Raw genomic sequence first — 26,538 nt, 5'->3', positions numbered from 1 at the left:
CGAAATTCTCTGATGATATGCATTCTGGGAGTAGAAGAAGAACCGAGTGCCATAATTCATTGTTTGTCTTTTCGGTTAGTAAACAAAAATCCCCGAAAAAATCAAAGAATCATTAAACTGGAAATTTCAAGCTCGAGAGAGTTGTTTAAACGATACGCGTAGACGTAGTTTTGGGTGAATGCAAAACGGGTAAACGGGCTCAGCACATACATATGTACGCATGTATTTCGAGAACTTCTGTTAGAGAATATTTAAATGTAGATATGCATCTCATATATTTTGATATAAAAGTTTGTTTTAGAGCATGCGTACCCATATTGTATAAAACTGACTCACAACGAAAGCAGATTTCAGTTTGGTGATTGTAGCTGATCGTACGAAGAAAACTTTGAATAATTCCGTCAATACCAATAGTGTTACTTACTACATACATACATATAAACAATGAAATTTTTAAGTTTTGTGCTACTCGCCGCATTTTTTGTATTTGCGCATTGCTATCCAGCTGGCAATGAGGAAGTTAGAGTGATTCCTGTGCAAGTAGACGCAGTGGAAGCGAACGATTTACACGTACGCCAGAAGCGTCATGGTTTTGGACACCGTGGTTTCGGTGGTTATGGTGGTGGTTATGGTGGATTTCCTGGTGGTTACGGCGGCTTTCCTGGTGGTTATGGTGGCTATCCTGGCGGTTACGGCGGTTTCTATCCAGGAGGAGGATACGGCGGATTTCCGGGTGGTTTTGGTGGTGGTTACAGCGGTACAAGCTCACAATCGTCATTCCAAAGCTTTGGCGGCGGTTTTTACGGATAAGCTGTAAGCGGAGGCTTACAGATATCGATTTTATAAAATAAGCCATGTGAAACTTAGGGAATTTATTTAAAATAAAAAGTTAGTATGATAAGAAAGTTATACAAGAATCTTTGATAAACGATTGCTGGCATTCAAAGCTCTAAAATTCGTCAAGTTGTATTTGAAGGCTGTTGTTGTGGTTTTGTGATATCTATAAAGAATAAGTAAAATACTAAAGCAGTGTACACTTCTGAGCCTAAAGTATTCCTGCAAGGCAATTTCGAAAAATTCGTATTTTTTTGTTAAACGTCAGCGTACATTGTTCGCCATCTCTTCGGCATTTATAGTCGGATCTCCAAGTATGATACATATATCGGTGTTCTTGTCTCGAAAGACAATTTTTTCGTTTCTTAGTTAATTGACATCAAAAGCCACTATTTTTGTCGACAGTCTCTGAAGGGAATTATATGGAGAAGTCGCACCACGCTGGCGTCACTGAGCCTTATCAACGTCTCTCTATGCTAGTTTCCCGGACATAGCAATATTGAAGGGAATGAGTCGGCTGATGAGATGGCTAGATGCGGCTCAAAGATGCCAACAGAAGAAGCGGATAGCTCCGTACTACCACCATTTAGTGATCACGTTAGGAAAATTAATGAGTATACCGTGGCCGTGACGAATGACTTGTGGAACAAACGGGAAGACTGTGAGACCACACAATTAATATGGTCGCGGCTAAGTGAAAAAAAAAAACAAGGGACTTACTGAAACTCAATTGATCTGTGGTAAGAGTCCTTACCGGCGTTATCACAGGGCACTGTGCTATAGCACCAATGCTCCAACGGTGGCGAATAACTACGAGTACTCTCTGCAGGGGCTGCCATGATGAGGATGAAGAAGAGTCCATAGACCACTATTTGTGTCGATGTCCAGGTCTACAGACGAAGCGAATCAAGTACTTGGGTTCACGCTTTTTACCAGTCTGGGCGCAGTAGCAGAGGTGGAACTGTTGGTTCTCCTCGGCTTCCTCAGGGATAGTAATTGGTTCAGTAAAATAATAAATTAAAGATACTCTTTCGATATAGGTACGTGTATCCTTCTGACACTCAATAAAAGTGGGCACTTACAATGAACTCAGTTTCTAACAACCTAACGCACCACCCTTATATGCCTTATAATAAGGCGTTTCCACCAAGCCTTAACTGCAGTTTATGCCTGTTGGAAAAACGAGATTATTTATCACTCGAATGGAATAATTGCTCATATTTTGAAGAAGAAAACGAAAGTAGAAAAGCAAAAAGTAAGCAATAAACATTGCCAATCACCCAATGTTAAAATATTTCGTCCTTGTCCGAGCCCATAACTGCAGTTAAGCATTTGGGGGAGATGCGCTATTAAGCTCACCAAAATCAGTAAACTTTTGCTAAGGACGTATTTCTATTCGAAAGCAATTTCGATTTCTTTTTTTCTTGGTCGAACGTAGGGGTCGCTTGTGTACATTTTCCTTCATAAATTCGGAATTTGCAGTTGAATCTAAAAGCATGGAGACAATTTTTTTGTTCAAAAGTTCACTGACCTCAATTACCGCGTTCTGGCACTTCCTCCCAGAGCTAAGTTTTCCTAACATCTAAATGTCAATAAATTATAAATAAAAATAAAAAACTTATTAAACTTTTTCTAAGGAAGTATTTTGATTATTCCAGTGAAACTGTTTTAACAAAACATTGTTAAGTGCCGAATGTAGATGTCATTATTATGCAATGAAGATGTCTATAAAAATGTAGTCTTATTTTATCCTTTCCAGGGACCGTAACAGTTACAACTTTTATTAAAAAAATCGCTCTTTAACAGTTATTTTTTGACTTTTATTTAATTACTCCTCAAATGACAGTTATTTCTGATTTTTATTTCATAAATCCAAAATAACCATTATTTTTGATTTTTGTATAACTAATCTGCAAATAACTGTTTTTTTTTTTAATTTGTAAATTATATGTCTTAGATAACAGTTATCGAAGACTTTTATTTATAAAAGTCATAAATAAAAATCAGTAAGGAACTTTTACTTTTAAAAGTCATCAATATAAAGCAGTCAGTGACTTTTATTTTTTAAATCATACTTATAAAAGTGGTTTGAATAAGGCGTAGTAAATTTATGTTCGCCAACACTTTTTTAAATGCAAAAAATTATACATGACTTTTATATGTATGACTTAAAAACAATAGTCGGTGACTGATTTATATTGATGACTTTTAAAAGTAAAAGTCACTGATTGATTTTTATTGATGACTTTTATAAATAAAAGTCTTCGATAACTGTTATTTAAGACATATAACTTAGAAATCAAAAGTAATTGCATAAAAATTTATTTTCAAATTTGATTCTCGCTGAAAAAAGAAATCGATTGGTATGTATCACTTAGTTGTAGAACATTTCCTTCATAGTGAATTTTTCAATGACGGTTTCATCAATAACAGAAATGTTCGGTCTCCGATCCTTTCAATGCCTACGAAACCGCATAGTTTTAATATCTGTCTTCAGTCTCTGAATTATACTCGCCATTGATCGTTTTGCCGTTGTCAAGGTCATCGATCTGAATGACATCGTGTGCACCCAAACAAACTCTGGCCATGACCTTATCGGCCGAATCTTTGGCATTTTTTGGTGCACTTCTTGATTGTTTCTTCGTCCCTGGTGGAGAATCTATGTTTCGTCAACGGTTACAAAACGGTACAAAAACTCGTTCGATTTCCGGCTGAAAATAGCCTCATTATATCCGTGGTCACACGGTTACGTTTATGGTCGAGTGTGAGCAAGAGTGGCAGCCGTCGCACGAGATGTCTTTTTCATACAGACATTCATGTAAAATGTGATGCACCCTCTCAGTTGAGATGCTTTCAGCCTCAGCCACCCCACACGCTTTCATTCTCTGTTCATCCAATATCATTATATTTATCGACGATTACTGGCGGGATGACCTCTATTGGGTGGACAGGTTGTTCGAAGGCACTTGTGCTGCTACGACGATAAAGGAACTCACATTGCCCACGTTTAAATTTCTGTATTGCGGAGGAGATATTTATCCATTTCTGCAATTTTAAAGCATGAAATGGGCATGAATTTTTATGGAGGCAACATCTTCTAATAGTTGAAAGCTTCTTACTGAGTTATAGAAGGTTAGATTAGGATGTTTTGACTGAAACGGAAGTGATGAGGTGATTCCATCTCGTCTTCCAAACAAGTCACACAGTGTTCCTAAAGGAAAATGACCAGTTAGTAAACTTGTCAGAATCGAGTCCAGGCACTTAATCAAGCTCCAGAAACTCCCTTAACCGCCCGTGGTCAACAACCGGGCAGAAAGACCTTGCAACTTTGCATATCTGGGTTTTTTCCCAGCACTCGCTGGACCGCCTATGGGCCCATATGTTCAGTAGCAGTTCGCAGACTGACAACGGAACTGCTATGCACTCCCTGCCTGAGGTGATGCCTTCGTGGGTGCCCTGCCTAGCTGTAGCCTGGAACCCAAATCAGCTCTATTTGGGAGTATTCCGAGGCGGTTAAGAGAGAGATCACGTATTTCTCGACAGTTTCGATCGTCCGTTTGGGGACAGCCTCGGAACTCTCTGATCCATTTCTGCCGGAAGTAAATGTAAGCTTTTGAAGATTGTCGAGTCCCGGTACGCTGGTTTGAAAGAGAACCCAGAGCTTTTGAGCCTAATGGCTGAGCGAACCGGTGCTACTTTGCCTCCAAAGTCAACAGATACGACACTGAGGAGAGCATTTAGCGGTAGACTAGGCGCTCCTCTGATTTCAACGAGGGCCGCCCTTCGCACGCGCCCTAGCTTCGTATAACATGATTGGTTTGATTATAGTTTCATATATATGTAGCCAGTATATGAATTTTGGAGAGAGGCCACTCATCTATTCCACAGTACATTTTTAACCCAGTAAAGAGCCACCGAATCATTTTTTTTTTACTCGCTCCTCCTTATTTGGCTGCCATGATAACTGCCTATCCAGAATCAGGTCCAAGATCTTGGTCCTGTGAGAGAGAACGAGTGATACGCCCCCATTAAGGGAATTGGGCACTTTGTACCAACGGAAGCCATAATGGCGTCAGTATCTATTTTTTATTTATTTTTTTAGAAAACGATCGATGTTAAGGACTTCGCATGAGTACAAACATTTCTGAGGCAAAGGTCAGCAAACTGCGGCGTGCGGGCCGCAATTGCCTCTATTTAAATATAATCAAGATTTACAAGTAAAATATTTTATTCGAATATATGGTCCCCTTCATTTTTTTCTTAATAATTTAGAATAAAATCCCTTTGGAAGTCCAAATCATATCACATTTATATGCGTTTATAAGCGAACATTGATCGGTATTCAAATTGTTATGCCATTGGACTGCGGTGTATTTTTTATTCTGAATAATTTAATTTTTTTATCTTAATTGCTTTTTTTTGTAGCAAACAAGCATTTAAGCTCAGACACATGCACAAGTCGAATACACAAAGATAAGCTGTTTTAAATGCGTTTGCAAAAACATCGATGGAAGTGTTAATAACCCATGAATTATTAAATAATATTATTACTTATAGAAAAAATCCCCACTTTCTAAAGACGTTTGTTTATTAAGCCTCTGGAATTATTTTCACCATACTCGAATCTTTGCGCAGTTATCATAAAGCTGCCACTACTTCGTTAATTTGCCCATCATTTTAAAATTATATCCAACATATTTCTTAATATTCATATACATATGTACAGCCAGTCAATAAAGTTTTGGTACAGCGAATTTTTTTATTATACCTTTCATGAGCATGAAATGGTATTATAACTTTGGTCCGATGTTTGTAAGTACCAGAACAAAAAGAGATAGACCCATTAAAATGTATACTTATTTGATCAGAACGTCGAGCTGAGTTGATTTATCCATGTCCGTCTGTCCGTCTGTCCGTCTGTCCGTCTGTCCGTCTGTCTGTCTGTTTGTATGCAATCTAGTCTCTCAGTTTTCGAGATATCCGGATCAAATTTGGTAAGTGGGTGTATTTTTATAATGTATTAATCATTTGTCGGAACCGGAAGAATCGGACCACTATAACATATAGCTCCCATACAACTGATTGTTCAGATATGAGATTTTTCGTTATAACTTCTACATTTATGCAGCTACGAACATGAAATTTTGCAGCACTTGCACCCATTATTAACAGAATGCTTACAGTGAAAATTACAAAGATCGGTTCACTATAACCTATAGCTCCCATACAACTGATTGTTCAGATATAAAATTTTTCGTTATAACTCCTCCATTTATATAGCTGGGAACAGGAAATTCCGCACTGTTTTCAATAATTATCAACAGAAAACTTACAGTGAAAATTAAAAAGATCGGATAACTATAACCTATAGCTCCCATACAACTGATTGTTCAGATATGAGATTTTTCGTTATAACTTCTACATTTATGCAGCTAGGAACATGAAATTTCGCACCACTTTCACTCATTATTAACAGAATACTTACAGTGAAAATAACAAGGATCGGGTGACTACAACATATATCTTCCATACATCTGATTGTTCAGATATGGGATTTTACTGTAAAACTCCTTTATTTGAACAGCTAAAACCGATAAATTTCGTAAGATATTTTTTAAATAATAATACAAAGTCTACTGAGAAAATCGTCAAAATCTATGCTGTATAAGCTTTATCTCCTATAGCACTGATTGTTCAGATACCAGTTTTTGCGATATATCTCCTTTATGAAGGAAACTAAACCCAATAAATTGTGTTACCGGTTTACATACCGATCACATAGCAGTGAAAATCACTTAGATTGGTGCTAATATAAGGTATATCTTCCATACCTCTGTTTGTTCAGATGCGATTTTTTATATAGGTATGTAACTCCTCTATCGATGTATGCAGATGTACTCAAAAGCAGTAATCTGTCAAAGTAAAATTTGCAGATGTTCATGAAAGGTATGAAGCCTTCGGCATAGCCGAAGACAGCGCTGCTCTTACTTGTTTTTTTATTATTTTTATTTTTCGCAAATTTTTTATTACTACTACAAAACCCCAAAAATCAAAATTCCAAACCTTGTGCAAATTAAAGAAATTCTGCAAAATTTCATTCAAATATTGCACTTTTTATTTACGCCCTCTAGAAAAAAGTTGACTATTCAGTATTCATAGTTAAAGTGCAACAATGAGGAAGCTACGACTTACCATTGATTTTTAGGAAATTTTTTCGTTGAAGGTGTCGCACATTTTTTCCATATAAAAAAATTATCAAACATTATTTTATAGGAGCGACACATTCAACAAAAAAAAAATGTTAAAAATCAATGGAAAGTCCTAGATACCTCAAACTTGCACTTTGTTATAGTAAAACTGAATGGGCTAAAAAACTGTATACTCAACTTTTTTCTAGAGAGCGTAACTAAAAAGTGCAATATTTGAATGAAATTTTGCAGAATATTCTTTAATTTTGCACGAGGTTTGGAACTCTGATTTTTGTTTTTTTTTTTTGTTGCAGAATTAACCATATTTTTATAAAAAATTATCGAAAAATAAAATATTTAAAAATTAGTTGCCCGTATTGTAAAAAATTCGCTGTACGTAAACTTTATTGACTGACTGTATGTATGTATATATGTAAATATGAAAAATAACAACAACCTAAGCCTAACAATCACCTAAGTAAAACAAAATCTTATCTAGAAAAAATTTATACGTATTAAGCTATTAGAAAATGTACTTATGTACTGTATATGTATGTAAAAAGCGGCTTCATCTTGTCACACAAATTCAAACTCGAATTGATATCTCGTCCCGCCTTACCAGCTTCAATTACTTATCGAACTGCTTTTCGCCAATTTGCATCTATAAAATAATCAGCAATTTGCTGTAGATAATCAGAAGTCGAGTATTTTTGTAACAGCAAACAACAATCATATTTTTGTGCAAGAAAACAGGCCGATTTGAAAATGAAATCCACCGTCATTTTTTGCTTGGCACTTTGCCTGCTCGTTGTGATGTGCCATGGGGTGCCCGTGCAACGTGAAACGCTACTGAGTATTGAACAACCAGCGGCCGTCGTTTTCGAATATCAACCGCAGCAACTAAGACGTGTAGCACGCCAAGGATATCCCTATGAAGGATTTGGAGGATATGGAGTATCTCCCGGTGGAGAATATGGAGGATATCGCCGTGGAGGAATTGGATCTGCAAGCAGTCAATCAATTGCAACTGCAAGCGCAAGTTCCCAAAGTAACGGTGGTTATTATCCCAGTCCTTACTATGTGCTATAGTGGTTGAGAGGAATATACACATTTTTGCGACAAAACCTTGGATAGTGCTAATTAAATATTATAATTGATTTTAGTAGAAAATCGAAACCAAAAAAAAAATAAAACATTTTAGGGCATTGAGCAAAAGTGTCGATTCTCAATAAAATCCCTTTCGATAACTACAAAAAAAACTTGTTGTTTTAACTTGTTATTAATTTTAATGTTTGCAATAGAATATCAATCGATTAGTTTATCTGCTAGCCCGAATTTTTGCTTTCCATTTCATAGCCTTAAAGGAAAAAACTGGCGGCGGTTTGCCAGGATTGTAAAGACTAAGCTTAAAAAGCTTACATAATTGTGCTTATTTAAGAAACTCATAGGTTTTAGAAAGAAAGTAAAACATATACATATGTAAGTATATAACAGCTGTGGCATGCTGACGCCGTTGAATGATTTTTGAGATTTAAAGAATTCATCAATTGTAGCAGTGGCTGCGCTTGTTTTCCAGGGACCGAAAGAAACCGTTATTTTTTCGATGTAGAAGAAAGTTATCAAAGTTCGTTTGATCCCAGGATCTCCGGAACAAGAATCCTGCATTCATTTTGGAAAAAAATGCAATAATAACTAAAAAACCTGACTTTTATGTTTTTGGCCCAGTAATAACAGTTAAACTTGGCCAAATATTTTTCAAATCCGAAATAAAATTCCTTTCCTTATAATAAACAAACCGTTTATCTAAGGTAAAAAAAATTTGGTATCAAAAGAAAGAGGACTGAAATTGCCTTTAAACAGAAATAACGAGCGAATGTTACCACCTATTTATATTTTATTTTTAACAATTTAGTGCTAAATAAATTCATATATCTGACCCAGGGTTTGTTCTATGGTAATTAAATAACATTTTTAACTGAAATATTTTTCAATAGCTGGCTTTCCTCGTTTCGACATTTCAGTTTGCCATTTTAGCCTTTTTTCATTTGATAACAAATTTGTTTAATTTGGATAAGCGGTTTGTCTTTTATTAGAAAAGGACTTTTATTTCGGCCCTAAAAAATATTTGGCCAAGTTTAACTGTTATTACCGGACTAAAGGAATAAAAGTTCGGGTTGACCGCCTATTTTTTTTTTTAAATAAAATAAAAGCAAAAAAATTACATTTTTTTCCAACGACTTTTATTATAAAAGTCTAGGTTCGTGTTGCTTTCCAATTTTGTTTAAAACCAAGTTTCCTACTAAAATATTAATTTATAAATACATGAATATTGAGCAATTTCCATACAGTGATTTTTGAAATATCGAAGATTTATCAGTTTTTTAAATTTTCTGTTTTTCTTAAATACCGTTTTATAAGAATTGGTTGGTTGTTGTCCGATTTCTCCCATTTCTTCTTCCCACTAAAATGTAGAGATGCAACTTGTTGTAAATATACTTTAACTTTTGTAAATATGCAAAATAAAATGGTTAAAAAATATACCAGGTGGTGTGACTGGCGCAACTGATTTCAAGGGGAATTGCGCCGATTGCCATATAATGGCTTTTTGGAGTTCTGATTTTCATCGCTCGTATAACTTGTTAGTGTAGTTTTTTGTTGTTGTGCTGCCATTTTGCCTTGCATGAATTCGCCTTAAAAATATGTTAGGGTCCGGTTTCAAATGCCATTAAATGGAACATATAAGTCTTGATTTTTTTCGAATTTTCTTAATTACTAAAAAAGCGTCAGTGAAGTGCAGAACGAAATCGTGTCCAAACGAAAAAACCTTAAAAAAGAATTTTGTTCTAACTTTAAAGTGAACAAAAGGTAATGTGGCGCAACATCATATGTGTACATGCGTTGTTTAAACAAAGAGGATATGGTTTATTCTGAGAAGACGAAAAACCTCCCGGGCACCCGTCTTGGGTTTCCAGAACGTAAAAACTTCTGTCAATGAAATATTTCAATAAGCCTCGGATGAGACCCGCTTCTTTTAATGACGACTCTTAATGGGGTTATTCATTACTTAATTAACCCAAATAGTTTTACCCTATTCCTTCCTGATGCGCGGAGGACCTTTCCGAGCCATTTTCTATGAAATGGGGTTTCAGACGGGCACCTGCCTGTTGTGTTATTTCTTCTGTCTGATATTGGAGAAGATTATAAGAGCTGTAGCTTCGATCTGGTATTGAACGGGGACAAAACAAAGTACATATCTTCTGTCATCAGACGCTTAAGGCTCAGTTAATCTAAACTTAACTTAACTTACGTAAGAAACCCTTAGCCAGCAGCGAAAATAAATTGTGTTTTTGTATTTTCCTTTTCAGCTGATTGTCACTTTTGCCGCCTATAAGCTACATAAAAAAATACCTGGACAAAAACATATTGCGTTGGCCAATATAATAGGTTACGCTACGTAAATTAAGTCTACGGTCACTGTTGACAGTTACAAGTTTGACAGGTAGACAACTTTGTTTATTTAGGAGCCAGCACTAGCAAGTGCTACTTTGTACTTATTAGGCAAATGCGAAGTAAATACCTCTCTTGTCGTACAAAAATCACGCTACATATGTATGTCTACGGTGACCATCCGTCCAGTATTATACGGAACATACCTCTATTTTGACCTATTGTCCTGGTAATTTATTTATTTTATACGGGATGTCTGTATTTCTCTTAATGCCCTGTATTTGTCCCGTATTCGGTATTCCGATGCCTTAACAGCTCATTAAAATGGCATGTCTATGAATGAGTTTTAAGTGATGTTGGTATATGATTGTAATTTTCTTTATAAACTGTTATTATTTTCTAATCTGAATGCCTGTAATTCGAATCGAGGAATATATACAGTGGCCACAATAGGAATTAGGACTCGACGATTGAGTAAGTTTTGGCTATTTTTCCTTAGATTATTTAAAGTTTATTATTTATTTTATGAAAGTAAAGCTCTTTTCCGAACAAAAACCATAAACATAATAATGAATTTCCAACTTTGTGCAAAAAACTATAAAAATTAATTCTGCAATATTTCGCCAAAATTTCAAACTTTTTAATTAGAATCTTTAGAAAAAAATTTGAATCGAGTATAATAAAGTGCGAGTGGAAAGTGCTGCTCATTTGCATCTCTTTCAAAAAAAAGGTCGAACATACGTACTTTGTATGAAAAAAATGCCGTCAACACAAAAAAAAAAACTGTCAAAAATTAGTGGTAAGCCTTACCGACTTAAAATTGCACTTTATTATACAAAAATTTAACGAATTGTTTTAACAAATTTTGCGGGGTAAAAATCTCGAGAAAATTGCCGTACAAATTTGTAATGTTACTATAAGGATATTCAGGGAGAACAATGTGGAAAAAATTTGCAAAATTATTTTTTGTCCCGTATTCGGCTCTCATAAATATTGTCAGCCTATGTTTGTCACTCTACATTCCTGTGCTGGTGTATATAACAGAAGCATGGACAAAGACAACATCCGATTGGAAGCCGCTTGTGGTATTCGAATGGGTGCTGCAGACGATTGGAAGAGGAGCTGTATGCGCTTAAGAATTACATGGTTAAAATGTAGCGATTCAGCTGGATTAGCCAGGTCGCTTAAATGAAATATCAACGAAAACTCGCACCATTCATTTGTAGTTTAATTTTAATCTGCGATTCGTAGTAATTTTTTTTAACTGACAGATTATTTTACATGTTTATATTCAGAACTAGAAGTCGTCCTCACATTGACTGATTCTCAGAATTATATATACATATGTACCTACATATATATATTTTCAATGTATTTACATATCGCACACCGTCTTCAAAAGGCGCACAACTCAAAATTACACGTTTGTCAGAAAATGCGAACAACTATTTCTTAGCACATGATAATCATATGGGTTTAGGTTTAGGTTTTTTTTAACAAATTATTACAAAAATTTGGTCCAGCTTTTGCTGAAAGGTAAATAAAAGCTCTGTGTCAAGGCCTCTGTGTACATTTTTAGCGCATAATTTCAAAAATGTCAAATTTTGAGTTGTGCCTCTTTTGAAGACGGTGTGCTATATGTAAGTAAATATGTATGCATATGAATATGGATGTACATACATACTAACATATATTCGCTGAGTCACATATTGTTGAGAAGCTGGCTGGGTGCTAAATAGTTTGCTATTTCATTCATTAATAGCCGGTAATTCAATGGTAACAACCAGTTACAAAATTGTGTTATTTGCATTTTTTTGATAAGCGAGAGTAGAGTGCACCTACAATATTTAGCAGTTAATTACACTGTGCGACGGTAAAAAAAATAACACGAATGCGGTATGGGTATATTGAGCACCTGCCGTTTTGGTTCCAAAACGATAAAATTTTGTCATAGTGTATGCATTTAAGTTTTCCAAATATGGTCTCATGTTGGTCTAAATTATTTGAAAAATGCACTACATACTACTTTTCAAGCGCATACATTTCAATACCAACTGAGCGTATTGTGGAAAAAATATGTAATTTAGTGTCGTCAGAACTATAGTCGGGTACCAAGTTTCAAACCAAAAAGTCAACAATAAAGGGGAAATTTCACCTGCTACTGAATTTTCCCCAAAAAGGGACAAAATGACCCACACGGTTGAAAAATATTGGGTTAAAATGTTTCACAAAAATATGCGCCATTAAATTTTCCTATAAATTCTTCGTATAAATGGAAAATGTAGTTTCGTACGAGTTTTTTTTTTTAAATAATTTAGATCAACTTGGGACCAAATTAGGAAAAAATCATTAAAGTGGAATACTCTGGAACTTTTCCCCTTTCTTTCTACCATACCGCATTCGTGGCTTATTTCATTCGCCCCATTTTGTTACACAGTGTTATTAGCGATGTTAACACGATTAATCGGTGCAGAAAAGTTTTTGTTTTTGGCTCCATCCACGATGTGCACGAAAAGTGGTTCTCATACAATGTGCATATATGGCATACGAATATTTTGTGGTGCATCCTAAAGAATTGAGTATTATTGAGAATCAATTCCAAGTAAAACGCCGCACTTTACTGATGATTTACAGTTATTGTTTAAGTAACATCACTTGCAACAACTGCGTATAACTATGAACGTTTACATATAAATATATGCATTAACGTATTTATTAGGGTGGTTGACTCGGTTTTTCCAAACCGGTTTTGCACTAATTTTTTGGGAAATCTATAGGCGGTTTTTTGAAATCTTGTTTTTTCGAAAATGGAATACCTAAAGCGATCAAACCGGTCTTTCATAAATATCCTAGGTTATTTGGGGATGAACAGTATATCATATTTGATTGCAATAAACGAATGCTTGGCGCTTAAACACGTTCTACGTTTTTTTTTTATGGCAGAAGTATACTCGGAGGTTTGCCATTAAGCCAGTTGGTAATAGGCACCTCTGAGCACTTAGCTACGGCGACAAGAGCACTACTTCAAACCGGCAGGATAAGTCAGACAAAATGCAATAAAATATTAAACAAAAAACCAAACATGAATTTTTCACTTATCTTTATCTGTCTTAATTTTGATATAAAAAACTTTGTACTTATTTTGCTTTGCGCTTTTCTTAATAAAAGCTGTCTTTACTTTAAGTAGTTTTGTGGTATTTTTTGGTCATGACTTCATACCAAGATAGGCATTTTGACTTTATGAAAGCTATGTAAAATGAAACCGGGTTTTCCGGTTTATTCTTAATTTCAAAATCGGCAGCCGGTTTTTTTTCATAACTCGAAACCAGTTTTGGAAAAATGGCGAATAATCGAATACCCTAGTATTTACATATAGCACTATATGCGCACGCAAAATAAGTTGCATTTTTAGCGTATAAAAACCGTGCGATATCCATGCAGCAATCATATCGTTTCAAACTCTTAACCGAAAACATTTATTTAAAAAGCGAACTCTTTGACTACATAACAAAGCATAATCAAATAAAAATGCGTTTACTCAATTTGTGTTTGATGTTGGTACTATTCGTGTGCCTGTTGAGTGACGCCTATGGGAGTCCTGAAGAAGTGGAAAATGTAGTTGCTTCGGATGTGGTGGTGCAGCCTTTATCGTTGTTGGATGTCGCTGAGCAGGGACACGAAAATGAAGGCGACCGTTTAACGCGTGAACATCGTGGTGGCTATAGAGGAGGCAGTAGACATTATGACGGACGTTATGGTGGACATTATGATGGTCATTATCCTCAACATTATGAGAAACATCGTGATGGTTATAGAGGCGGTCATCACTAAGATTGAAGTGCTAAAAGGACTGAATGCGAATAAGAAACTGATGTTGAGATTTACCTAATAACAAAAACTCTTTTCCTTATAACAAAAAGGCCGTCATACTTTTTTCCATATTGTACTAATAAATTATTCAATAAAATTTTTTGCATCACATAAGCTCAGCATTAAATGTCAGAAAATAATGGGTGTGCTTTCGTTAAATTTGAATTGCGAAAAAATGCAATTACAATTTATTCAGAAGCAAACTGATTGGGGTTTAGAAAATGCATATATATATATATATATATATGTATATATTTAAGAGGTGGGTGTTACTAGAAAAAGACTACCGGCATGTTAAGGTTTAAAAGCAGACCGAAGCAGAAGGTTTTAAACATTTCCGGCAGGAAATTGGCAACTAAGATTAACTTCTTACAACAATTTTTGAGTGGAACTAAAATAAAAATCAATTGAGAAAATTTGCAAGGTGAAAAGAGACTTCCACAAACAAACTCTGTTAAGAAAGATACTGCAAAAGAAGGAGTAAAATTCCTTAAAACATGTTTTTTTTAGAAATTTTGCGTAATAAACGACGAAAAGTACGTAGTTTATTAACAAATATCTAATATGTATGTGTATTTAGATCTGGAAAATAGGTTTCTGAGATCCCACAGTATAATAGGGACTTTTCGGTCACGTCAGTAGCAGAGGGTTAAAATCATGTAAATGTTTTCTATTCTGAAAGGACGAGCTAAAATTATAATAACCCTTTATGGAGAAACCCTTGTTACTACTAACTATGTATACTCTGCCCTTAAGATGAAAACAAATCCAAGAACCGATCATTCAATTGCCTGTGTTCGAATTTTTACTCGAAAATACAACACCAATATCAATGGTGCTATTATTCTTTAGAAAATTCCTTAGATCGTGTTAAGAGGCATATCTGCAGTTGTCTATTTCGAGACATTTAGAAACATCGACTTTCTACCCACTCTCGACTATTGTGCGTCGTTCGAATGCGGCGAAAAAGTGTGTTCCCAAATTTTCGCAATAACACTTTACGCATACAAAAAAGTCGGCCCAATGAAATCCGTCAAAACCTATAAAATATTCGTATTCGTATTTGCACACAAAACCACAACATTATCTACATATATTCTATTGAAATAACTGGGGGCAAAATAAGGAAACAAAGTGATTATACGAAAGACTTAAGGCACGAACTTCTGAAATAGTTTTTCTAGACTAAGTTAGTTCATGTTATTTCAAATGTAATTTCGTCATTCCTTGCTAAATTCTACCGCTTTCAACTTTTTTTCATGCCCTGTGTCATTTTTTTTTTTTTTAAGTTTTCCCTAAAATTAAAACACGTTGCTCAATGATTTGAAACATTTACCAAGTTGCCGGCATTTTTTAACAAAATTTGACAAAACGTTTAATTTCGTGAAAATAAAAAGGTAAAATACTACAAGTTCGCTTGCAAAAGAAATAAACTCGGCCGAGATTCATTCTATCATTTGCATAGCAACAAAAAAATTATTGTCTAAACTGGGTGTAATATTAACAAAAAAAAAGAGTACTTAAACCTGGGAAAATTTAATACAACAATAGTAAAAGTTCTACATTTCAGACCTCGCCAATGTATTCCAATAAAAAAAAAAAACATGTATCTAAATTCAAGTAAAGTTAAGAATCTTAAATAATGAACTTGACTTGGAAATGTCGTTATAATGAAGCACAAAAAAATATATTCATTTGACTTCTGACCAGAATTTTATAATTTTAGAAACTTCTTAAATGTAAACTTTCATTTCCTCTATTCTAAACACATTAACTTCCAATGGATCTCATGAATTTTTAAAAAACAATCGTCATTAAGTTTTATTTTTGTACCTCCACTTTTGTCACCAGCAACGACGTACCTGATTGTTGACTTCAATGTTTTGCGTGCATATGTGTGTACATGCACGTTTAAGATGAACCGAATAAAAGCGTCTTGTCTTGCGACCGCAAGTAGAATCAGCAAGTAAATTAACTTTAGCTTCTAGATCAAAGCATATCTTTTGGCGTTTTCAATAAATGTGTGCATACAAAAATGATTCCTTTTTTTAATAAGATTTTAGGTGCTGGTCGCAAACAGCGCATATTAACGTACATATGTAGTGAAAAGTGCGCTGTAGAGCTTGAGCTTTAGTTTCGATGTGAAACCAGTTTTTATTGTTATCCTCTTCGCTCATGAATTCCACCAAAACTAAGATTCGGATTAGGATGTCGTTGGAAAGCCTTAATTCAGTAGTTCGAATTAAATGTTATATGAGAGCTAATAGTTTCAGAAAACGAATACAAAATTCCAGGCATTACGGGGCGCATATACAGAAAGTGTTTAACTCAGTGAGAGGGCAGGGGACCAGGATGACTGTATTTGCATAAAAATTTATTAAAGCAAAAATATTTTGGGCAGGCGTCGGGGCCAATAATAACCATCAGTTACCACCTCTGTATGGTTGTAAGTCATGCAGAGTCCCTACGGCTTGTAGCGCTGTGGCTTTGCCGCTTAAACTCTGTAAGAGTTTTTGGGGGTGTGTGTCAAGCGAGAGTGTAGCTCTTGTACGACCTCTATATGCCGAAAGCAATACAGAGCCCCGTGAGACAACCCCGGGAGAGTTGTGATGCATCAAGCGAGTTTGTTGAGCATGATTTGGGGTGCCAGCAATTAACTCCTTTAGTAGGTTTTGTTCTGCGGCAGTTGAGAAGTTCCTAAATTATTCATACCCAATGAAGAACGAGCGAATTATTTTTTAAACACAAGTGCATGGGTTTATTCGATGCTCTTGGTTTTGGGCGGGAGTGCAATACAAGTGCGTGTGTGTGTTCGCTGTTCTTTGTTCATGCGGACAAAAGAACAAGTCGCTTAAACAGAAAGCATGGAAAGGTTATGAAGCCCCAAATTGATGAAAGTCTCTATTTGAATAGATAAGCTTACGTAATTATTGTACATATACTGAATGCATTCCAACAATTTTTTTTTTCTATAAGTAACTTTACTTACTATTCCTGGATTTGGTACTCAATATTTTGAGATTTGTTATAACTGCTAACATTGTGTTCAGCGATAATCTCATCGGTTTCTTTCTTATAGGAAAATCGAAAAAAATCGAGCCAATACTATTTCTTATTGAGAAATGAAACCGACGAAATCAGAATGCATGACACCGCATGCATTTTTTCTCGATTTCAGTTCTGATTATGACACCAATCACATTCCGCAACCACCTTGATTATTTTTATTATTTGGCTCTAAAAACTATACTATAACAAGATGTCGTTGCTAAAATAAAATATTTGTTCAGTCGATTTCATGAATTTGATTTTTTTATTTGGCGATTAAGGGTGATTTTTTTAAAGAATTTGCGCTTTGTTTTAAACAATCTGGACTCTCTGATCCGAAAAGCGTCCGGATATAATCATGATATTTGATTTTAAAGTATTTATCTAAACTGAGAATTTCAAAATACTCTTCTAGAAATAACTGATAATGAAGAGGAGCGTGTTATCATTTGATAGCTTCGAGGAGGTCGCAAGTTCGAATGGCGTCAGACGAAACACTTTCGAATTATATGAAAAGTGCTCGGGCATTCATATAAAAGTCATCAATAAAAATCAGTCAGTGACATTTATTTTTTTTAGGCCATACTTATAAACGAAACAGGATTGAGTATAACCGTGCACCTGTAACTGCACCAGTGTTGCCAGTTTAGCCATTTTCGGGACAAAATTCGATTTAGCCGGCAGCCGATTTGTCAACCATTTCCGATTTCGCTATTTGCCATATTTTTTTAAAATTCAAATATATGTACATATAAGTTTGCATTTTTTACAAAATTGGCGACCCTATTAGAAACAGCCTGCCTTATCTCGGAGAAAGATTTTCATGTCGGACTGTGTTAAGTCCATAAAATTTAAAGAGTTTTCTCTAATCCGAAAAGTCTTAAAATACTGGACCGATTGCAATGATTTTTATTTCATGTGAATGTAAAGTGCTGATTTCTTACAAACACCATTTAAATCCAAATTTCATATTTTACGCAAAAATTATGTCCTACTTAGCTACTTAAAATTTTCACCATATTGTATTAAATTTTCACGGACCACAAAACTGCATACATACCATTTTGTAAAGATGCTGATTAAAAAGTTAAAAATTTTGCTGAAATTTTGCAGAATTTTCATAAGTTTTGCACAAAGTCTTAAATTGAGGCTTATACGGTGTTTGTTGAGTAATGAGCTATATTTTCATAAAAGAATAATAAACATTAAATAAACTAAAAAAAATCAAAGCAGGACGTAGCCTGTACAATTTTTGTTAATGGCTTGAATGGCTTAAATTTAAGGGCGAAGTTTTATTCGCAAAACTAAGAAAATAACGAATGAGAATAAATATATATAAAATATATATATATATAAATATGGGAAGACAACTCCTTTTCAATAAAAAAGAAAACGCCATAACATTGTAATTGATCTCTCGTTTATATTTAAGTAATACAAACATGACTTCTGATGTACGTATAACGGTAGTTTTTTTTTGTTAAAAATAATTTGTAATGAATTTACCTGTCTTTATTTTCGTGATTTATTTAACGAGTGATGTAAAGCTTAACGTTTATTATAAAGAATATAAAATGATTTTACTAGTATTTTTACTTGCGATGGCTTTAAATAAAACATGTGAATTATAATTGAAACATTTAGCCGCTTTTTTTTACGAATATAGCCGGTCTGGTTCTGGCAACACTGAACTGCATACCCAAAACAACGGCTATAACACATTGCACTGTGGTCATGCTGCTGGCAAATATCGGCTTGTTAAAGCATGCTCGCAAACATGCTGTCAGTCTTTTGTGATTGCAGCTTATCAACGCGAAAGCTTTCTTGTGTTGCTACTGTGCGATTTTTTGCTGCTCATAGGCGAATATAATTTTAAGGCTGAAACAATTAGCTTTCCCGAATCACTTTTTGGTCCTCGAAGCTTCTAAAGCTGAAACTTAACGACCAGCATCAGCCCGTTACTGGATTTTACCGTTACGCTTTCACTAGTACTTGTTTTTACTTTGCGGTTCCCAAGCCCAGCGCACAACTCTTACCTGGAATCTTTGTGTTAGAAGCATAAAAATTTTGATTACTTACTTGCATAAAACTGTATAATCTTTAGTTAAAATTACTAGCAGAAAAAAGGAATGAGACTTAAGTAAAATAGGTCAACAACTCATACGCTGAAGATTTTTTCTTATTTTCAAACAAAAATTTTGTACGTTTATCCTAAATGACTTAAGGCACCGCGGAAGAGTTCCCTTGACTGGATATATAACAAGCAATGTATTTCTTTAACAAACTAAACAAGATCAACAGCCTGCACTAAAAACTATTTATTGAGCTCTTAAATATTTATTTATTACCTCTCCGGCGAATAAAAGAAGAAATGAAATTGAATTTTTAAAAGAGCTGCCCAACAAAATGAGGGCCAAATCAATTGACACCTCGTTGCCGCGGCCATTAGGCAATAGGTGCGAATTGTTACAAAACTTTTATTTTTCTAGCATTGTGCGTTAGTTCATGCCTACGCAGCTAAGAGTAGATGGCAAAAATAGGTAACACATAAAAAGTAAGAGAAAATTAATATTTTATTGCCATTTTTTCAAAAATTCGCACTTCACTCACTTAAAATGGGACCAAAGGCGAATACCTACACGCTAGCACCACTAAAAAAGAAAGTGAGTACATTTGAGGAGTTTAGAGAAATTGAAGTGAGGAAAAAGAAATCACACTGCACCACCATAAATACCTTAACTGCCGCGACAAATGACAACAGTTAAAGTTAGACAACCTTGAAGAAAGCAACATGAATTGCAACTACACAATCGCCGCTCTTTTCCTTTTCATCAGCATCCTAACGCTCCAGCAATGCTGTGATGCGATTCCTGCCGAACAACGTGAAGCACGTCAGGCAAAATTATCTAACAATAGTGGAGTATCACAAGCGGAAGTGAAGGCGTTTAGCAGTCAGCCGTTGGAAGGAGGACAGTCGGCAAATCAACTGCAAGCTCTACCCGGCTTTGCTGGCATTATCAGTGCCAATCCCTATGCTCGTTACGGTGGACTAGCCTACGGAGGCAGCGGATATGCCGGTAGTCCAGGCATGGGATTGATGGGCACGCCGATTGGCGGCCCATTTAGAGTAGTTAATAGTGGAGCAACTGGCATAGGCGTACCGCAGTTTAGCAATCCAGCTGGCTTCAATTATCCGGCTGCAGCCAACTATGTGGGCAATAACTTGTCACCTTATCCACCAAATGGACCGGATGTCTTGTCAAATTATATATTCGGCGGTTTACCACAAACGCAAAGCCAGTTTGGCGCCCCTCTAGCTGGCGCAAATAACTTGGATACGCTTATAAATATGGCCAATTTGCAAGGCCTTACTGGAAGCGGTAATCCGGTATTTGGAGCGCAAATGCAGCCCACGCAGCTGCAGTTACAAGGATCAGGACAAGCTTCACAGCTACAGCTGCAACCACAGCCACAGTTAGGAGGCGCTTATCCTTATCCGCCTGCATTCTTGGGACAAATGGCTGGCTATGGACAGGGGTTTCAGGCTTATCAAGTGCTATAGATAAACTAGGCAAATTAAAGTGCCGGTAATTTAATTTATTTATTTTCTATATTTAAACTTTTTATATGCGAAAAATGTAAAACATTAAATACAAAATATTTTGTACAAAACCAAAACCTGCTGCACTTCCTTTCTTTTGCTCATTTAAACTGGCACCTTAGCCACTTTGATATACACCAGTTTGATATCCACCACTTTGATATCCACCACTTTGATATCCACCACTGCCGCCTACAGCTGCCACTGGTCGCCCCCCACTTGCCAAGGGGCCCGGTACAATGCGATAAGCGGTATTTGCTTGCGGTCTTCCACCGCTGCCACCCACATTTTTGTACACCGTCTGTGGGTGATTTGCCGAATATCCACCACCAGGTCCACCAGCACCAGCGCTCACAGCATTCACCACAAAATCACTGCCCGGCGATGGACGTCCACCAAATTTAAAGCCGCCTACACCATTGTAAGGTCGTGTAGCAACTGCGCCGCTAGCTGGCACATAAGCGAGACGGACATTTCCATTGCCGTTACCGTTAGCATTTACATTGCCACTGCTATAGCTATTGCCAGTATTGCTGCCACCAATGCCAATGCTATTACTGTTGGCACTGCCATGGTTACTGTTGCTGGTGTAGGCGAGATTGGGTCGATAGCCACCTGGCGTGCCATAACGTCCTGTTTGGCGTATAAATCTTTGATGTATTCCAGCTAGGCGTGCCTCTAAAATGGGCAGCAACAACAAAAGCAAGTAGAGAAACTTCATTTAATTGTCTCAATAATATTGTGTAGTTATTTATGTATGTAGTTGCCGCTACGGATGCTGTAAGTATTCCAAGTGTTCTCCTAGAACGCACTGTCAATTGAGTGGCCTGTTGCATGTGCTTTTATACTCTTCCTGATAGCACCACTACCCCAACAAAATTAGCAAAAGCCAACAGGATCAACAACTTTGCCGAGGCGACACAAGTTGACCTACTTCATTTGGTGGCAACTAACTAACTAGTTGTGAAAATACTATTTGCCTGCAGCACATGCAACATACATACATACATACATACCAGAAATTGCATACAACATTGCATAATCACAGATCATCCCACCTTCGCCGTTGTCTGTGGCTATGTTAAATGTGCCACATGTTGTTGCATGTAATAGAAAAATATGCAAATTGCACACGAATGACACTTGCTACTTTTTTGACTCTTATTTGTGCGTAGTCATTTATTTACATCTGCGCATGCAAAGGTGCTGTAGCTATCCGCTGGCTAGTAGACAAACAACTTGTTTAAAATTTCACTGTTATTTAACACTTCATTCCAGCCACAACGTAAAAAATCGAATGCCAAGTGCACTAAACTTGTTTTTCTTGCACACATTTCATAGTTGTTTGAATTGCGCATGCGCTACCGCCGAAAACTGGTATCAATGTTATACTTTTTTCTTACTACACACATTCAACATCTTGTTCCAATTTTTTATTACTTATTTTGAGATTTACATGCATTCGTCAGTAAAAAGAGTTTGAAGGCAACTAGCTTGATTCAATTATTACCAATTTGTTAATAAACAGTAAATTATTGCTACTAATTAAATTTACACCCAACAGATTTTTAATTCTTCCTTAACCCAATTAAGCTGCAAGGATGTGCTTGAGTGACATTTAAACACGCGCGAGTTCATTATTTAAATTGTTACTGAGCGCTTCTTCTTCTTAATAAGCATTTTGACCCCTCATCTTCCTCACACCGAGGAGCTTTTGGGAACAACATTATAAATCTGAAAAATTATACGCGAAAGTACTTAAAAGGCAGTAAAAGCTTTATTCATGGGTTTTGGGAAATAAACATAAAATATAGGTTTTGGTTTTAATTAGTTAGCAAGCCTTTAAAACCAGGCTTGTAGTGTGTATCCATGAACGCCAAATCGCGCTAATTTGGTTATATTCTCAATTTCACCTGAAGTTGCGATACTTTTTTCAATTTGGCAAAGGAAAAAACTGACTTTCAAAATGTTGAGCGAAATATACACCCACTTTCTGACGGTGGCTTCGATGACCGAAGATGGAGTTTCTATAATTGGTTAGGTACGGACCTGGAAATACCTGATCTGAGCCATCTCTGGCCTCATTACAAGTTATCCTCGCGTGATCTGGCAGCCAGAGCAAGAAAAGTTCATTAAGTTTTCCAACATCATTTAGCTGAGACTTGCATTTCCGGACAAGTCTGGAAGTAGTTAGAGAAATGGCGAGCGCCTTGAGTTCAGCTTGGCTGTCACTACAGACAAGTAAACTAATGAATCTTCACCTATTTTCCATCACGTAGTCCATGGCTTGTGGACTCAAATACCTCGGCTTGTAATACCGAAGGACTTTCCACAAGAGAGGATTGAAGATCCTGACCAAGTTCTGCTTTGGAGCCGTCAGTAAAGATTCGATAGTGTGTGACCCCGGACTCAAGGAACTCAACCCTGTAGAATTTCCTCAGAAATAGTAATGGTGTGGCATCCTATCCTAGGGCATTGAAAATGCACTTGTGTCTAGATCTCTGCCACCAGTTAAACATCTTTATCGACGTTATCGACACCCATCATATAACATGTGATCGATAAAGCAGTTAACGTGCTTAACTGAAGGATGTACCTCCAGTTAGCGTTAACTAGACATGGTGCAAACGGCCCTAAGTATCATACTAAGGTCCACTTCTTGTAGGCCCGCAGGCGTTATTTGAGGCCTCCCCATATATAAAGGTGCAAAGTGATGGTTAATTTAGCAAAACATCAAGTGCCTCTATACAGCACACCGCGACTGTCCTTTAGAAAACAGATTTCCAATGCTATTTATTGATATTATGCTACACCAGTGTAGTCATCCTTTTCAACTCTACGGATGAAGACCACATCTATATATATATATATACTAGTATATATGTGAGGAAGTGTTAGCGTCGCAGTGAAAATGTTTTTTTCAAGGGCGCAAAACAGAAGCTCAACAATTTCTTTAAGTACAATAGACATGACACCATCAGGACCGGGCGATTTGAAGTTGTCAAAGGAATCAATAGCTTACACGTATAACCCGAAACGATTTTCCAATGTATTCAAGTATAGTTGCCAATTGGGCCAAAACCCTAGGGAAAGGATTACATACGAAAGTATCAGAAAAAAGGTTGTATAGAGAAATCATTAATACAACTTATTAATCTTATTAATGAATCTTAGTTATTTGTCGTAGAAAAGATAATGTAGCTGACGGTTCCCGCTATGTTTGCTGTTATGCGAGTTCAGTTTCAAACTGTAATCCTGGACAATTCTTGAAGAGCTGTCAGCGGTTGCCTTTGATTTCACGACAGCGATGCTTTTCACCAATTGTCTGCTACTTTAAGTATTGCAAAGTTTTCCAATGCAAAATCTGTTGTCATTATACCAAAAGCATCTGAAACTAACCGCCAGATCTTGCCTAGTTTCGGTTTGTCTTTGGAACCAAAATTGAAGAATTCTGTTCAAACTCAACTACTCCCAGTGCTCAGAACTCCGACCGGCCTGCCATAATCGACCCATCGACTTTCTTGAAAATCAACTCAATGCAGTAAAAGTCGCTTCTTCCTTTGCAACCCTTGTAACAAAAAAATTGTGATTTGGATCAAAATTATAGGCCACCATAATAGTGATATGTACTTATACCGAAAATACCATAGGCGGACTTAAGCCCGATATCAGGAAACTTTCATTCTCCCATTTACCTTCGTTTAGACGTAAGTTTTCTATGTTAGCATACACTCCCGTAGAATAATTGGCATAATCCCCACAGCCAGTATTATTTGAGTCCATATAAACTTCTCTATACCATACTTTAGCATCTTCAAATGTACACCATCTGGACCCGTTGATTTAATGTAGCCGTTTCAGAGGTTTCCTACACCTTTACGAAGTTTGGTATGTTCAACACTCCATCAGGGAACCGTCTTTCCCTCTTTGTTTCTTCTTATCAGACCTTCTTCCCAAAAACAAGCAATCGAAATAATCTGTACCGTGCCATTCGCCTATTCCATTATTTTAAGGTTTTTAAGTTTATGGAGTCTGGTATTCTCGCTTCGTGGATCAACCGAAACGTTTCCCAGTCCGTCTTCGATGACTTCGACCTTCAATGAATCGATGATCAACTGGGGATTTTTCCACTTTTCGGAAGCTCAAACCCCGAGATTAAAAAGAGAATTAGGGGGTTTTCACTTTTGTTGATTCCGTTTAACATTTCTTAATATTTTTTACCTCAACAAGCAATTCCTTAACCCTGCAAGGTCTGCTTATTTTGCCAATTTTTTCTTACAGCCTACGCAAGAGCATCAAAGAAATACTAAATAAATAATGTGAAAATAGTAAAGTCAATTATGTCTAATTTTTTTCACGGAAGCAATAGTTTCCAGTATTTAAGGCAAAAAACTGAATTTTCTTAAAAGCGCCCTCCATGCAGCAGTATGCTAGGTAAACACACATTACAGAAAAAATAATTTGATAAAACAGGTATTCAAGAGTACATACAGTATGTAGATTTCCTTAGAGTAAAAAACTAATAAAAATTCCCACCTTTTTTATACCTTTCCAGTGATTCCTCATAAGACTGAAACGGTAAAGTTTTGGCTGAGTTATTCATGTTTTCCTTAAACCAATATTTGAAAAAAGTTCAAAAACAGCATCAAAATTGCATTATAAGGATTCCGTTGAAATCTTTTTTAAAAATTGTATGCAAAGAAGATGAAAAATAAATAAAAAATAAAAAAATTTATTCATCAAAGACTCAGTTTTTGGAGGTTTTTTTTTTCAAATCGGTCCAGCTCTGGTAAATCTTAATATTTTTTTCAAAATATTTTGGTAGAAGTCTTGAAATATATTTTGTTTGATAATTCTAATGGAAATCCAGTTCCGATTTTTGTTTTTTTTTTCTATGGGGAGTAATGCAGTCTAATGTACATACATACGTGCGCCAAATTTTTATTATTTATGTATAATATTTTTTTTTTTAATTTTAGTACGAATTTATTTTAAGTGTAGGTACTTATAGATCAGTCACAAACCATACAGTAGTCCATTAAAGACGTCATACTTCGGTCGAACTTGTCTGCCATGTGACACTCACAAGTCTGATAGCTGGTGCCAACAGTTCGTTTTTTTCTTTAATTGGGCAAAACTAAAACCACTTCAACAATACCTGTTAAAGTCAGTAGGAAACAGTAGGAGGGCAAACCGAGCATAGAGTTTGGGAAGCTATTGACAATATGTTAGAGTGGAGCGAAAAAAATCAACTTTTAGTTCGGGTAATTCTTACAGTGGCACGCAGTTTTTCAATACAAAGTATGTTCGACATTTGTTTTTATACGACAAAAAACGCCTAACATGTCACAAAAAAAAAAATTGCCACAAATCTATGCGATTTTTAGCAATTTGAAACCTGCACTTTATTATACCAAAATTTAATGGGCTACAACAAAGTAAAAAATCGATAATTTGGAATATTTTTCGAAACTTTAAAATTATTTAAAACGGTACCATTTGACCATGTTCCAAATCAAGAATTTCCAAATCGAAAAATTGTTTTTTTTT

The 26,538-nt window shown here is 35.9% G+C and overlaps 4 protein-coding genes across 4 annotated transcripts; 3 read left to right on the top strand and 1 right to left on the bottom strand.

Annotated features, from left to right (window-relative positions):
• Positions 1 to 298: 298 nt before the first annotated feature.
• LOC118743841 lies at positions 299 to 8,250 on the top strand. The gene is made up of 3 exons (XM_036476605.1): positions 299 to 796; positions 1,340 to 1,495; positions 7,723 to 8,250. Exons 1-3 carry the CDS (start codon positions 445 to 447, stop codon positions 8,109 to 8,111), a joined length of 897 nt encoding a protein of 298 aa, XP_036332498.1. The 5' UTR covers positions 299 to 444; the 3' UTR covers positions 8,112 to 8,250.
• Positions 8,251 to 13,908: 5,658 nt separating this feature from the next.
• On the top strand, positions 13,909 to 14,453 carry LOC118743717. Its single transcript, XM_036476480.1, has one exon. The coding sequence runs from the start codon at positions 13,998 to 14,000 to the stop codon at positions 14,298 to 14,300; it is 303 nt and encodes a 100-aa protein (XP_036332373.1). The 5' UTR covers positions 13,909 to 13,997; the 3' UTR covers positions 14,301 to 14,453.
• Positions 14,454 to 20,178: 5,725 nt separating this feature from the next.
• Positions 20,179 to 20,949, top strand: LOC118743840. The gene has a single exon (XM_036476604.1). It carries the CDS (start codon positions 20,179 to 20,181, stop codon positions 20,947 to 20,949), a length of 771 nt encoding a protein of 256 aa, XP_036332497.1.
• Positions 20,950 to 21,106: 157 nt separating this feature from the next.
• LOC118743838 (pro-resilin-like) lies at positions 21,107 to 21,709 on the bottom strand. Its single transcript, XM_036476603.1, has one exon. The coding sequence runs from the start codon at positions 21,707 to 21,709 to the stop codon at positions 21,107 to 21,109; it is 603 nt and encodes a 200-aa protein (XP_036332496.1).
• Positions 21,710 to 26,538: the final 4,829 nt, after the last annotated feature.

The sequence above is a fragment of the Rhagoletis pomonella genome, unplaced genomic scaffold (assembly GCF_013731165.1).
Source record: "Rhagoletis pomonella isolate Grant_MI unplaced genomic scaffold, Rhpom_1.0 Rhpom_scaffold_00007, whole genome shotgun sequence".
Taxonomy (NCBI): Eukaryota; Metazoa; Arthropoda; class Insecta; order Diptera; family Tephritidae; genus Rhagoletis; species Rhagoletis pomonella.
Note: the sequence above shows the minus strand (reverse complement) of the source record. Positions and strands in the feature narration are given on the sequence as shown.